This window comes from Rhea americana, unplaced genomic scaffold, assembly GCF_003343005.1.
Source record: "Rhea americana isolate MKP2758 unplaced genomic scaffold, rheAme1 scaffold_89, whole genome shotgun sequence".
Taxonomy (NCBI): domain Eukaryota; kingdom Metazoa; phylum Chordata; class Aves; order Rheiformes; family Rheidae; genus Rhea; species Rhea americana.
Genome location: NW_028187077.1, coordinates 2,674,076 through 2,689,631, shown reverse-complemented (window position 1 = coordinate 2,689,631; position 15,556 = coordinate 2,674,076). Strand labels below are relative to the sequence as shown.

Genomic DNA, 15,556 nt, shown 5'->3' with positions numbered 1-15,556 from the left:
AAAAAAAAAAAAAAATCTTGGTTTAAGTGGAAACAAACTAGAGCTTGTCAGGATGAGGATAAATTATGATGCATTGAGGATGTGACATGGTGAGGGTCTGTATCAGAGTGTTTGGATGTGTGGAGTGAGAAGTAGGCTTGTAGATAGATTTGCGCAGGTTTGTAGATATGCTGTATGTGAAGAAATACATGATGTGTAAAGACTTAGACAGTTCCTAGCAGGTCCAGAAAATGTGGGTGGGGTGAGAGATGATGCTCACACTACCATTCCTGTTTACTGAGATATCTAGTTTTCCATGGTGACTTAAATCAAAACACTTATTGGGAAGGAACAAAACTTTGCACTTCTGCTAATGATTGAGCATCTACAGAGAAATCTGCAAGGCAATTTGGGCAGGCAGTTCATCTGTGATAAAAAGGCAAGAATGTAAATTATCATTATAAATATATATCTTTTTGAGATGACAAAGTACAGGATAATCTTTGAATCTATGAACTAAACAGTTTATAAAGGAATAGGAAGATGGAGAATCAAAAATRTTTTTCTGGTTTTTTATTATTATTATTATTATTTTTTAATTAATAATATGCCTTACAGTATTTGTGAGCTGGCAGTGAGGAAGGTCAGGAATAGTACTCTCGAGAGTTCATCACATTTAGATTGTTTTGAGATCTTCTTGACAAGTCTTGTACTAAATGTATAATGATATTTGAATTCAGTAGAAAGAAATGCTCCTATGACAAAATTGAAAGGTTACTTGATGCTTTAGGGCATTGGGATCCCAAACTTCTTGTAGCTGAGCCTTGTTGCTGACTTCCATTTGCTGCTGCTTCTATCTTTCCTATTCACCAGAAGCTATTAGTCAAAGCCTTTCTCTGCACGATGACTCACCATAAATGTTGGCCCATGTAATTGGTTGGGAATTTGTGTTCTTTAAGATCTTTGCTCTGTTCCCATTGTGGCTCTTTTAAAAGTTGACTCCCAGTTTCAACAGATCAGGGGATTAAATGCTGAACTGTGAACTTGTGTTTTTGAGGCAAACAGGAAAATCTGAATTTTTGAATAGCTTAAAGATAAAATTGATTTTTCTACAGAAGCCATGTGGAATAACATCTGCACTTCTGGTTCTCCCATCKTGAAAGGATATTGGAAAGCTACAAAGTAGTACAATGTGCAGGAGCTATGGTTTAGCTTATGAGGGACAGCTAAGTGGATTAGGGTTGGAGAAGAGACAATAAAGATCTTTAAAACAGCAAAAGATTGGTTTTAAAATCTCCAGAGGTGTGAAGAATTCTTAGAAGAAATGGCCATCAAATACTGCTTTTGTCTATTGGGGACATCTTGAGTCAGTGATGGAACGCAGTAAGAATGTGTTGGAGCAGTATCACTGGTTGTATACTTCAGATAACTTGAGCAGGACAAATGGTCACTGTTGGAGATGTGATTTTTTTTTTTTGGTCTCACAATGCTGTTCTTGTTGTATGTTTTATATGTTGCAAGTACATGCTTAAGTATGCATAAGGTTTTTTTGCTCTATCTGGTGTTTCAGATAGTGAGAACTTTCAGTACAGCCACTAAAATGTCAGTCTTACTTTGCCTTTAAAAGAATACTATTTATTTCAAAAGCTCTTGAAGAAATTTGTTTATAAGAACGTAAGTTCTTTGCTGTGTGTTATAGCAGAAGAGATTTGTTACAGTTAACATATACAGTTGCACACAATAATGAAGATGGAAGAGAGCAGGATTTGTGCAGTGACCAAAAAATTATGAGCCAGACCACTTTGGATGGATGTAGGAGTTTGCTGGTTTCAAATCTCAGTAATTTTCCACATTTTTAACARGCAGCATCACTGGTTTTTCAGATGCTGGGAAAACAGATCAGGTCCTCCAACATTGTCATAATACAAAGATTTTTGTTCTGTTGATAAAATCTGGCAATTTTAAATGACAGCTAAAGTACTTCAGGAAACACCCAAATTTTCAGTTGTGATTGTTGGATTTTTGGCAAGTTTCTTTCTGGTGAGAAAGAAGTGACTACTAATGTTGGCTCATTGCAGAAAACTCTAGTGGTCATCTACTATAAGCTTATTGCCTTTCAATGTATTTAGTCACTATTTTCTTCCTATTCTTTGTTGTATTGTATTTAAATTGCTATGTTAAGTCATAAAACCATATATCAGTTTAGAGATTGATTTACCTGAGTTGTCAGACTATTGGGTAGGCTGCCAAGCTCAGCAACAGAGGTTTGAGCTGCTATCAGAAGCTGAAAGCTGTGTTGCTTAAAAGTAAGTTTAGCATTGGGCAGCAGTAAGTTTTGCCATTGCTCATCTGTGCAGCTCAGTGAGCTTAGTTGGAAAGTGAGGCTGAGAATAAGCAAATAATGATCCTTCAGCCAAATTTCAGCTACACAAAGTCAATAACTTTTGAACCCGTTGGCAGGTATCCACCCAGTTTAACAGAAGGAATAAAAATCTTAAAGGTGGTTATGTACTTACAAATTACATGAAAATAGGCTGTTGGATAGAAGAGAGAGACCTTGTAAGAAGGCAGAAGGAGCTAAGCTGATACGTACCTCAGCCAGGAAGGGAACTCGGTCAGCCGTGAGGCAGAAGTCTATAGGGAGCCAGGTAATGCTAGTTCCAGTATTCACAGAACCACTTGCTTTTTCTCATCAGCTTAGCTAAATTTGTACAAAAGATGACTAAACCAAAATGTGCATGTCGAAAGTGATTGAGCTGAAATAGCAAGTGCACCAATTTCTAAGTTAATTTAGTAATATTGTTTCTTATACAGAAATAGTTGTCCAAGCTGCAGTTACTTCTATGCTAGGTTGTACCCACTGAACAGGTGATAACATGCATTTATATGTAGRTTAATGCATTTGCTGTTCTGGATGCTACAAAGGCAAGGGCTGGAAATATGCAACAGGAATATTTTGTCCTGTATGGCTGCACCACTAAGGCTGGCCTGGTGCTTGATGAGAGCAGTGGTGACTGCAGAACAGTTACTGAAGCTAAGCAAGATAGAACTTGGGCTGATAAATAAGAGTTGGTTTGAAAGTTCATGCTTCTTGTTCTGTATCTTTTATTGAGAGCAGCCCTCAAAAATTGATCCTTTTGGTCTGAAAAGCGGGAATACTACATTAATGTGTTGGTAATGCTCTGTGGAATACCTGGATGCCTGAAAGATTGTACTTCTTGAAGACACTGGATCATTCACAACATGAGTTATGATCATCAGTCACCTGCATCTTTGTCAAGCTAAGATTTACAGAGAACTGGTAAACCCCAGGGGCTAATAAATGCTACACTGCTCTTAGCAACACTGGTTTCCTGTAGACATTTAAGAGTTGTCTTCAACTCCTCCTAATTATAGTCCTGTAGAATATTGAATTAAGGGAGCCAGTGGTTTAGATGCCAGTCGTTTAAAACTTAACCAAACCTCATGGGAGGTCAGAGAAAAACAAAGCTGGTCTGCACCATCACTTCTCTGGTTCATGGAACAATGGAGAAGGCTTGTCTGCAGAGGAAAATGCTCTTGGGAGATAGTCCAAATGCAGTGAAATTCTCTGTGACTAAAAGCATACATCCTTGCCAGCTTCAGCTCTAAGTCTACAATAGTTTTCTTTTATCTTACTCTTTTTWATTTTTTTTTGCAAAGTTAGACATGCTCGTATGATTCAAATCTCAAAACAGAGACAGGGTAATAGAACTTCAGCTACTGCAGACTGGGGCTGATTGGTTGCATTGCCCAGAGAACTGTGTGAGTGTCAAGAAAATACTGTTTTTCAGCTACTTGCTGTTCCTTGGGTTGAAGGTGCCAGCATTTTGGGGGATAGCAGTAGATAAAAAGTTAGTGCAAAAATCTTGCATATTTTGTGATTGGTGAACATATTCAAAGTCACTACAGTGCCAATTAAGTGCAAAGTTCTGGTTGAGTAGTAGACTTAGAGAGGTCCTTAAAATGTAGTAGCTATCTGATATGTACTTCTTGTTTTTTTATATTTGATTAGCATTTAAATTGCTTTAATGTTCTTTTTTTAGCTTAACGTGCAATTTAAAGAATGCGTGGATTTACTAGTTTATTTTTGAAAGAGTAGTTTGAGGAGGTTGTAGGAGGATCATTTTTAAGTAGTCATTTCTGATTTTTTTTATTTTTTTTTTCAGCCCTTGGGTTGTATTTACATTTTTCAGGAAAAACTATACTGATGTTGTGGGTAGTTAATAGTGACCATATGAATGGCATATCACAATGCTTTGGAAAATCAGTATCTGACCTGCRTAAAAGAACTGCGATGAATATATTCTGCTATTTATTAGAATAAGTTCATGTTCACTTAAAGTATTTTGTTTGTATTCACAACTTTGTGAATGTAAAATTAAACAGAAAATATCTTAATGTGATATGACATTAATATAGAGCTAACAGAGCCAATAGCTAAATGCTTAGTGCATGGGATATTTTKTTTGTAGGGCACCCATGAAATGCAAAGTGAATTGATTTGCCATACGTTCTTAGTGAGTGAATGCTGCTTTATCTTAGATTGTTCTGAAAGAACTCATTTTCCAAGCAATGCGTGCATTTCTTAACAGTTAAAATACAGGCGAGGTAAATTCAGAGGGTTTTTATCCTCCATATCCATGCATAAATTTGTTGTTCAGAAGCACAGGGAAATTGTGCTTGAAAGTACAATGAGAATGAAACACTATAACTGATAGAGACTTTTCTACCTTTGTCACTAGATACAARCAAGTCCCAAGGCTGAATTTCAGATTTGAAAATTTTGTAAATATTTTGGGGATTTTTTTGTCTGTTTGTCTTAATGGTCTGTTTGATGGGTGTATTTGTAGGAGTATATCCCTTTTGCTTTTTTTTTTTTTTTTAATCATTTCCCAAGCTTAACACAACTTTGTGTTTATTATTTTGCTAAATACGAGAAAATAACATATGGGGCAAGCATTTAACTTGTTTTTTTGAGTGAAAATGAATCSTGTTACTCTTTTCTCTCTTTGGTTTCCTTTAGGCAAATAGCTGTAGTCCAATCTCTCAGACCCCTCCTAAATGCATTTGTAGTTGAATATATAAGATCTGTTTCCCAGATCAGATTCAGAGACCAAAATTGTTTTGCCAGTAACTTCTGGTTTTTAACATTGTCATACAATTTACCTTACTTCCTATTTTCCTCCCCTATTTTGACTGCTGTAGGCTGAGTGATTTTTTTATTAAAATACAGACAGTAGAGGGCAGGCTAGCTGAATCTTTAGGTCTGGAGAAGTACCACGGTTTGAGCAGTTTTGGGAGATGTGAGAGGTAGTAGTGTATTAAGAAGGGAATTTAGGTTTGGCGACCTTGACAGTGAGCCTTGTGTTTCTGGGTCAGAACTGAATTGAGCCTCTTGGATCACTCTACTCAAAGGTAGCAATACAGGCTATCAGCACTGTTTCCACCCAGTATCTTTTCTTTCCCCTCCCCCTCACCTCTGCTTCACCAAATGGTTTGATATTGTGGATTACCAAAATTGCTCATCCTAAATTCATTTCTTTCCACCGCTAGGGCAGGAGCATGGAGGTGGAGAAAACCATACAGAGGAACAGGAACAGGAGAATTATGTAAAGTGGAATCAAGAACACTATATTGCCAGAAAAATTAGCGTTCAGGAGTATTGTCTAGTACATGAAGGAGCGAGATCTTTCTGTGAGAAAGACATAGTAGGGTTTTTTCCAGTATGAATATAGAAGTATTAAACTTTGATCACAAATCAGGAGAAAGTATATAACAGTCAAGAGTTGACTGTTGTATTTTTGGGGGGATTTTTTTTTTTTTTTTTTTTTTTTTTTNTAGAGGGGTGGAATAGGGTTGCAAGTTATGGTTCCCTGTGATGGGAGGAGACTTCGGTTCAAGTTATGCTTCATATTACTAGACTTTTTTGATAGTAGCTCCCACATGCACGTATACACACAAGTGCACACACGCACTTAGTTCCCCTTTATTTTTCTTTACTATAATGTGTCACTTTTATGTTTGTATGCTGTTATGAAACTTTGTTATGAAATCATATATTGAAAGATATTTTCTTACCATTAATTTCTTTGTGCGTCTGTTATCACTTCTGCRTGCTGACTTCAGAGAATTATATTCAGTGTTAATCTTTGTTTACTGTTGCCTTCACCTCTGTCCCCATTTTCTCAGAGTTTGCTCCTTTGTGAAAGAATAGCTTTTATGCTGTGGAGTGCTTTAACTTTATCTCTTACATAGAAATAAAATTTAAAATKTATATTTGTTTTTAATTGGTTTAAGAGTCTAATGTTCTAAGTTAACACGCCTTTACAGTTACCTACTGCATTTCTCCCCTGCCTTCCTACCGCCACACACACCTGCCCCTTCCCCCCGGGTTTATTGATGTGAACATAAAGCAAATGAAATTATGGAACTACCAGATGATATTCYGTTATTGAGACTATCAAGGTCAATTTGCCATCAGATTTCACGCTCTTTGCTCAGTGCTGTCACAAATCGTACATACTATTTCCAGTATTAGTAAATTACTTACAGATGAGATACAGTAACATCAGTAAACAAACAAAAAAACATCTGATTATGCACTGAGCAAAGGGGACTTTTGATTAGTTTCCAGTTATTGATTTTTGTTAGTACAAGTAAATATCAATGTTTGTTTTAATTAAAAGGAGATGATTTTAGGGGCACAAGACTTCTTGCAGATAGCTTTGAAATCATATATTTTGATTCTTTGATGTCCCTGTACAATATTTGAGAGCTATTGAATTGCTTGACAGGAATGTGTCGTTGATTTTTCTGAGCTGGGCAGTGTTGTTTTCTAATTTATACAGCATTCCAGCTACATATGCTCATATGTTCCTGCAGTCTAAGCCAATATTTTGGTTGTAACATGACAGACCCACTTTTTTTTTTTTTTTTTTTTCTGCCTCCCTCGGATACGTAACCTTGATTACTTTGGTTTATTTAAGTTGATTCTGTTTTGTGCTATCACGTTAAATGTTTACATGGATGCTGTGATAATGCCAAAGTGATCGGATGATCCATTGTTCTGAGATCACAGTATAGGCTCTGTGGGTGCCTGTRATAGTGTTCTGGATGATGAGTTATTTAACCTCAAATACATACCTTAAACAGAGAATCAGCTGTCATTGGAATTTGAATATCTTGGAGCCAGTTATTGGAACAGTCAGTGAATTAGTACAGCTGTCAGAGTATTTTTTGCTCTGTTACTAGCTGTTTTTTCCCGAATTCTTTAATAATACAACTAGATTAATCAAGTGTTATATAGTGTTTACCAGGTAGTAATGCAGAATTTTTAGAACACAGTACTAGCTGAGAATCTAATTCTAGCATTTTTAAGAGTAAGACCTAGAAATATGTATCAGTTAATGTAACTTGTTCGGGTATTGAAATCAAAGTCAGCTTATGTTTTCAAGCATTGAATAAAAATATTTATTTATTAGTACCTTTTTTTTTCCTTTTAGATTTGGAGTTTAAATAACACATCTGTATTATGTGGTCTTTTCCAAAGCTGTTGCRTATTTTTAGCATAATCTAACCTTTAAAGTAATTTCTGGACTTCTATAGATGTATAATAAGTGGAAATGTAATTTTAATTGATTATGACAGGTAGAATAATTGATTTTTTTCTGCTTTAAGAACAGCTTTTAAGTGGAAATTGTTACTTCTCTTCCTTGCTTATTGAATTTGCCTTTAAGTTGTTGTTGTTTTTTTAAACTATTCACTTCCCTGATTTAGGTCTTTAAAATTTTGGAAAATGCTTATTTTTATTTTTTCCTATTATAGATTCACTGGAAAAGAATGAAATAAAACATGGAGTCTTCTAAACTGGAATATGTTTCATGGGTCATAGTTAAAAGGCAAAAGAAGACAGAAGAAAATGAGAGAACAGGAGTATAATACCTGTCAAGAATTTTTTGTGATATATCTACGCTTGTGACATAATACAACCCATGATTTACAGTAATACCTTACTGATATCTGTGGAAGAAGACAATTACTGTATACCTTTCTTGAAAAGAACTTTCATTCTAATAACTTTAGATGTTATATATTTTAAGTTTAACTGGACACCRTATTTTTATGTTTTTTTTTCCTGAGTTAAAAACTTTGTGTGGCTTTATCTTAACTGACAAGCTACTTCTAATAGATGGCCATCAGCTGCACATGGAATATTGACTTAAACCCCCGAAATGGCTATTGTAACAGAGTTGAACAAAACGCCATGACCTTAGAGCAATTTTTTACCTTGTACCCATCATATCCTTAAATTATTTAAGTGTAAATAGTAGCAATTATAAAATCTAAAAAATAATGGCATGGGTGAAATTCTTAAGAAAACCTGGGGGTAACCTTGGAAAAGTTTATCAACCTGGAAGTATATTGTCTCTGGCCCCCACAAAAGGCTTATTAAATGAACCAGGACAAAACAGCTGCTTTCTTAATAGTGCTGTTCAGGTAAGAAAATACTATCTTTTACATTTGGGTTATTGAACAGTTCTAGTTCTAGCAACTTAGATGGTCATAATAAGGAAAGTGCTCTCTTGGAAATGATGTTTTTTTACCTTTTGTATTGCAGTATGTGTATTCTACAGAAAAGTATAGCATGCTTTTTAATAATTGAATTTGGTTCTCAGTTCATTGAACTGTTTAATGATGCTAAATGAGACAGTATAGCATGCTTAGTTGAAAATGACTTTCCTGAACAGAAGATGGCTATTATAGAAACAACATGACTGTGTGGAAGTAATTTTATTTGGCATTTGATTTTAAAGAATTGATTGTGAATGATAGATATTTATAGTTCTGCAAAAGGTGACAATTTAAAAAAAACTTTGTTTGCTTGCATGAATCAACAACAGCAAGAAAGCTTTCATATTTGAAAGCTTGCTCTTATGACTTTAAAACTTACTGCTTGAATTTTAAAATTAATGTTACTGTCAAATATATTAAATGTTTTTATTACTTGGCAAAGTTGCTTTTTAAGATCATTTTTTAAAGTGGGGCAACCAGTACTACTACTTATATTGAATAGCATATGGTTTTTATTTTTAAAAATTTTATATATTTATTTATTTTTAAGAATTAGCTCTCAAATCTGTGGGGTTTGGGTGTATCAGAAGATGCACATGTAACTGAAAGCCTATATTCCAGGTTTAGCTCAGTTGGTTAGAATGTGGTGCTGCTAATGCCAAGGTCATGGCTCAGTCCCCAGGTGGGCTATGCTGAGGGTTGGACTAGATGATCTCCAGAGGTCCCTTCCAACCTTACCATTCTGTGACTGATTGATTGATTCCAGGCTGTATTCCAATCTTAGGAAAGTTTATGGAATGGGTAGAATATGAAATGTACTTGATACCGAAGAAATATGAGTTAGGATTCTTTTTACTGTTTAAATGCATATATATTACATATGTGCATATATTACATATGTTCCATRTATGGAGCAACTTCTTGAACATATGTATCTGCTTACACAGTGTTCTTTTTTTTACATTTCAGAGATCTGAAAAGACTATTTTTTSATTTACAGTTCATGTATTTTAATGGTACGATGGTGTTAGCACCAAATTGAACTTTTACAAGCCTTACTTATGACAGGCAATATGGGAATCTAATTTTGTGAGAGAGAAATTCTAACCTTTCCAGTTTTGTCTGCTGGTCAGAATATCAGCTGCAGTTTAATTTATAGTATGATTTTTTTAATCCAAAAAGGTAAATTTTCAAATATTTTAAGATTTCTAAGATGTACAAAAAAAGGGGTGCAGGACAATATATCATGTTGTAATGCATTTTTGGACCTGATTGAGAATTGTACAGAATTATTTGCCAAACTGGGAGAAGGATTAATAGATGCTTAGACTTTCTAAAAGCTGTAAGTCTTAGAAATGTTATAGATTTAAATATATATATATATATTCACACACCCCATGTAACTATGGTGTTTGTATATTATGTTTAAAGCAAAAACAAACAGTGGTTTCTGCAGAATGAATTTTCTGTTCCCCATTGAATGGGAACAGCATGACCTATATTCTCTTTTAGTTTTACTGTTTTCCCTTAGGGTGCCCTAAAATTAAACTCTAAGTCTTTTTTTGTTATAGACAATCCTACTCCTTCACAACCTATTGCTGATTGTCAAATGGTGGCTGATAGGCTTCCTTCTTGTAAAAAGGGCAGTCACAATTCCTCCTTGTATTCCTTTCTTTTCCATTCTTTTTTCTCTGTTTAACCTTCAGAACTGGGGTTCTGACATTCATTTTCTAATGTATCCTCCTTCATTTTAACATTGATATTTATAGATAGGATTTTTATTTTTCTGAATTTACCGCTGTGGTATTACTGTCTTTTGAAAACTGATTTTGGGGGTTGTTTTCCCTCTCCCTCTCTTTCTCTTTCTCTCTCTTTTTCTTTTTTCTTTTAATGTGGCCAGTATTTGAACTACTGCACAGATTGTATACCTGAGACAGTAGATACTGGAAGCAGTATACTGCAGCCAAACTGACATTACCCGTAAGGTAGTTAACACAAAGGTGGAAACTCAAAATTGATAAAGCAGCAGTGGATTATTTTGATTTGTGAAAAACAAATATAGTTTAACAATTGTTCTAGTAAGAGAGCATGAATGTAGTGTAGGTTTAAGCTACAGTATTGTTCACATTTTACCAGGCAGTTCAATTTCCATGTCTTTGTCTTTTCCATTTGAATGAAATCACAGAGGAGGGAGGGAAAGGTAAAAATGAGGTAGAAACCATAGCCTTCTTCCTATTTTAATTCCATAAAAAGTGTAATACAAGCTCTGCATGCAATTTAGCTTGCTGCTTGTTTCATTACGAGTATTTCAACTTTTTCACCCAAACCCCATTATTTTGAAAAAATTAAAAATGAGATCCACATTTAATATAAGTATGGTGAAAGCAAACCTTCTACTTCTGCCTCCACAATTTGCCAGACTAACAGAAAATAACCGTCATTCTTGTAGTAATCAGGGCATGTTGCATGTTATATGAAATTAAACAAAAAAAAAAGAATTCTTCTGTATGTTGCGGTGTTAAACTTTGAGAACCTTCAGAAYGCAGTCCTTATCTTCTGTACAACTTTATTTTTATAGGTGTTATGGCAACTTGACATATTTCGGCGGAGTTTAAGAGGTCTAACTGGACACGTGTGTCAGGGAGATGCTTGCATATTTTGTGCTTTAAAGGTAAATAATCATTTTCAGATAAGTGTTCATGCATTTGTCCCTGTGTATGTCCTACCAAGTGAAGAAAAAATAATTTTACTAAAAACTGATACTTTTAATATCTGGATCATTCCTATATCTGGGTGACTCAAAATAATTCTGGTTTTTTATATATATATATATATGTATATATATGTATATATTCAGATATTCAGATTTATGGTCTTTCTAATAGATACTTGGAAGAATTTTCTTCTGTTCACAGTGCACAAATTTTACAATCTGATCATTTAAATCTAAAATTTTTGAGTGTGATATTACAGTGTAACCTCTGAAAATTTCTAGCTAGCCTCTTAAAAACTTTTTTGGTTTTCTTTGCATGCATGTTTTTGCTCTTTCCTAAAGTATTTGCATACAGTTCTTTCATAACAACATTTCTGACTTTAGGTCTCAATACACTTTTTTTACTCAGTAGCTGAAGGTAACCGTACTGAACTTAGTTGTTCAGCTCGTTAGTGATGAAAGGTAGCCAGAGCTACTGGAAAATTAAAGAAAGCTGGTCACACTTCAGTGTTTGAAAATATGTCAAATCTGTGTATCTTAACTAGTGCATAAACCTTGCACTTCAAACAGTTCTGTAACTCTGAGTTCTGTAAAACAATGTTGAATTCTGTTAGCTTCTTGCTGCTTTTACTGCAGTGTTATTTGCCTGCCTGCAGTTACTGGGTTAGTAAATGAGGTATCTGTATAAGTAATAAAAATCCCAGTGAAAAACACATGTGGGGTTATTTTTAATTAATATGTACTTTTGCTCTCAGTGAAATTTGACAAAAAGCCACTCTTGGGATTGCAATACAGCACTGTAGATCATATATTCAAATAGTAGTAGTCACATACAGAATTGAGAATCATTCCTCTGGAGATAGAAAAGTAATTCACCAATGAAGTCTTTTTTGACTATGTTACATTGTAGGCAAGGATAAGGCAAATGCTTGTCAGGTGCTGCCAGTTAGAGTTTATTTGCAGAGACCATAAGATTTTTCTTGAGTGAGCATTTCRAGTCAAGAGCTATTTGCAATGATAATTATTTAATCTTTCAGGGGATGTATAATCTGTGTACAGTTTTTTCAGCCATTCTTAGTTTGTCATGGTTGCAATATAGCACAGCTGCTTTAGAGTGGGGAAGAAGATGACTGAAAGTTGGAAATTTGATGATAATTATGTTTACAGATACGGAAGGGTTTTCTACAAAGTGTATTGATAGTGTTTGAGGAGAAGGGAGAGGGCAAAAGAAAGAATTGATATAAAAGTCAAGTTGGAACTCATTGTATTCTGGCAGTTCTGAGGATTTTTCCTCCATAGTGTTTGGTTTTTTTTCTTTTCTTTTTTTTTTTTTTAAGAAAAGATAACACTTTCTTTTGTCCAATTGAAATTGTTAATTTCAAAGAGCCAACATGACAAAGCAGGTTATGTTACAGCTACACATATTCAGCCTAACTTCCTAAGGCTCTTATTTCAACCTCTTTATAAGCTCATAACTCTGCAAAATTTGTTGGGGCTTTTTGTTTCACCAGTGTCTTGATGCACTTTGTGTTGTCCTCTGTGCTCAGCTGGACATTTGTTCTTGTTAGTACATAAAGTCTGGACTGTATCTCAGGTATACCTCTGTTTTCAGGTGCAATCTTGTCTGTCTTGGTATGATGGTTCTTGTTTCTTGGAATCTTGTTTGTGTGTATATTCATGTACGTGTCTGATGTCAGCATGTAGAGTAACCTTTGTGGCTTGTTCCTTTTGATTTAACCCATGTTATATGTGAAGTTATGATCATATAGAGTCTTGTTCAATGCCGCACTGGAACTACCTTTCAGAGATATAGGGGGATTGAAGGGTGACAATTGCTGGACTGTATATTTTAGTGACTTTCCTGTCTAATAGCTCATTGGTGAAATCACTATAATCCTCTCAGGGTGTTCAGAAACATAAAGAAGATATACTGATGACTTCTTACAATTGAACCTGTTGAAATAATTGTTCCATTGCAGTGGTGCAGTTATGCACACCAGTTGCACCTCTCTTTTTTTAGGTCAAACACACCACTTGCTCTACTCTAACACCCTGTCCTCCTTCCTGTACTTACTGAGGATCTACTACAAAGTCAGATAGGTTTTGCATCACTTCAAGTCACCTAAAGCAGCACACTAACTTTAGCTGCTTTTATCTCTTTTTTTAATTTGTTCTGTGAGTTAACAGTATTCTTTTTTTCTCTGAATAGCACTATAGGGCTTTGAGAGATGCAAGTTGCTAAAATGAGTGTATGTGTCTGCATAACTCTCATTATCTCTACTTTTTTTTTAAGCTGAACATGTAATGCTCTGTTGCATGCCAAAAAAAAAAAAAAGAAAGAAAAAAGCTAGCAACCAGAATGAGACTTGTTAAATATTTCAAAGCAGAGTTCACTTGTACTATTAGATTTGTTAAAAACTTACTTTTCAATGTTTATACTGAGATATTGACTGTAACTTTATCATAAATAGTCCAGGCAGGAGAGGGAAGTTGAAATATTTGACAGTTACTTTTACTGGTAAGCATCATAGTAAAATATTACTTTCTGTTAGCACTGAAACTTTGCATATCTGTTGTTTCTTTGTTTCCTCTGTCCAAAAGAATTTGTTACTTAGGCCTATGTAAAGAATGAATATCCTTCTTTATATTTCACATAATTCCTCCTGATTCACTGTTTTGTCTTTCTCTAAAGTCTGTGAATTCAGAAAATTCTTGACAAAGGAATTCATCCTTTAACCTCTTCAAACTTTCTCTTATCCATTTAATTGCTTTTAACTTTGAGTTCTGTTAAAACTGATCTCTCCTACTTGCTAAATAATGAGGTCACTTGCAAGCATACCTCTGCCAGAATGAAGAGTAGTAGCCTGTCCTTTCTGAGAAAGAAAAGAAAAAAAAATCAAATGCAATTTATTTTAATGTTCTGGAGCTGCAGATATTGACCTGTTCCCTTGTCTTACAGGTACTGGTTCAGTAGATAGCTGATTTAATAACATTTTCAATGTCCTATGTAATTTATAGGAAGCTTTTTTGTATCTCCATCATTTCAATGAAAATACGCTCTTTTTGAAGTAGTAATGTAAATGTTGTGTCATTTAACGAATGGTAGCTATAATATCTCTTTAGTTTAACATGCCCTACGAAGTGCATGCTAYCTGTAAGGAGAAGAATAGCCACTCATGCGTAAGTATCCAGTGGCTAGATTTTAAAAGCTACGTAATTACAAACCATGGCTTGTGTTGCCTCTGTGAGCTGAAGTCGATCACTTGCATTTTTATATACTTGTATGTTTTTTCCTACTGTTCAGTTTGGTAACATTTTTATAGTGGAATAAGTAACACAACTTATTAAGACAACACAAAACTTGAGTAACTTTGGGAGATATTGGCATATTTTATGTATTTGCTGTTTGGGCATGCTGCATAAGAGCTGATGTATTTGAGTATAACAATAGTGTCTAGTCAAGTGGGTGATGAAGCTAAGTAACTATATTTCTTCCTAGGCAATTTTTTCACAATTTCAACACAGTCGAGAGAAAGCACTCCCATCAGATAATATGAGACATGCCCTGGCAGAAAGTTTTAAGGATGAACAGCGTTTTCAGCTTGGATTTATGGATGATGCAGCAGAGTGCTTTGTGAGTATTCTTTGAGAGAGCCAAGTAGAGTCATGTTAGTTTTGTGCAAAGAGTGGAAGCTGGGCCATAGTTTTGGTAGCTCCAGGCTCACAGGTGGGATTAATTAATCACCATTACAAGTGATGTAATACTGCTGGTCTTACTGGCATCAGTTTATGGGGATACAGATGCATGGAGAAGTGTTTGGCAGTGTGGGACAGAGTAATCMTGTGGTTGCTCCATGCTTTTCTCCGTATATCTGTAGCTCAGGCAGAGGGATATGTGAAACATCATCACAACAGGTCTGTGAGGATAGGTTATCATTCCCAGAAGTTTTTTGATGGAGAGAAGGATTATCTTCTCTGGGAAAAAGTCATCTGTCAGTTTGAGCATTTAATGTGCCCCTCCAAGTATTCTCTCATCGTGTACTGAAAGATGTTTCATTGCAACTAGTCACCTTCTCTTCACTCTCTTTCAAAGAAGCCTCTAGTAAGAATTCCATTTTCTTACCTGAGAATGAATGAGTACTGGATTTTGAGGATCTTGACTCTTGCTACAATGGCTTTCTGCTTTTACCAGGAGTCTTACTGAAAAACATGAACTGTCAATATGGATATAAAAGAATATTCAAGATAAAATAGAGCTTTGGTAAAGAAGCT

At 35.0% G+C, this 15,556-nt stretch overlaps 1 protein-coding gene across 4 annotated transcripts in view; it reads left to right on the top strand.

Moving 5' to 3' along the window:
* The first annotated feature begins 391 nt into the window (after nucleotides 1-391).
* The window catches only part of USP53 (ubiquitin specific peptidase 53), a 38,633-nt gene continuing 23,468 nt past the window's right edge, over nucleotides 392-15,556 (top strand). For 2 of the 4 annotated variants that reach the window (XM_085323904.1, XM_085323901.1), the window contains exons 1-5: nucleotides 956-2,019; nucleotides 3,098-3,280; nucleotides 7,825-8,496; nucleotides 11,150-11,242; nucleotides 14,784-14,918. In XM_085323904.1, coding sequence (XP_085180030.1) covers nucleotides 8,353-8,496; nucleotides 11,150-11,242; nucleotides 14,784-14,918 — 372 coding nt within the window. In that variant the 5' untranslated portion in view covers nucleotides 956-2,019; nucleotides 3,098-3,280; nucleotides 7,825-8,352. Of the gene's footprint in view, nucleotides 419-955; nucleotides 2,020-3,097; nucleotides 3,281-7,824; nucleotides 8,497-11,149; nucleotides 11,243-14,783; nucleotides 14,919-15,556 lie in introns of those variants that run through there. The other 2 variants (XM_085323902.1, XM_085323903.1) reach the window with 2 other exon arrangements.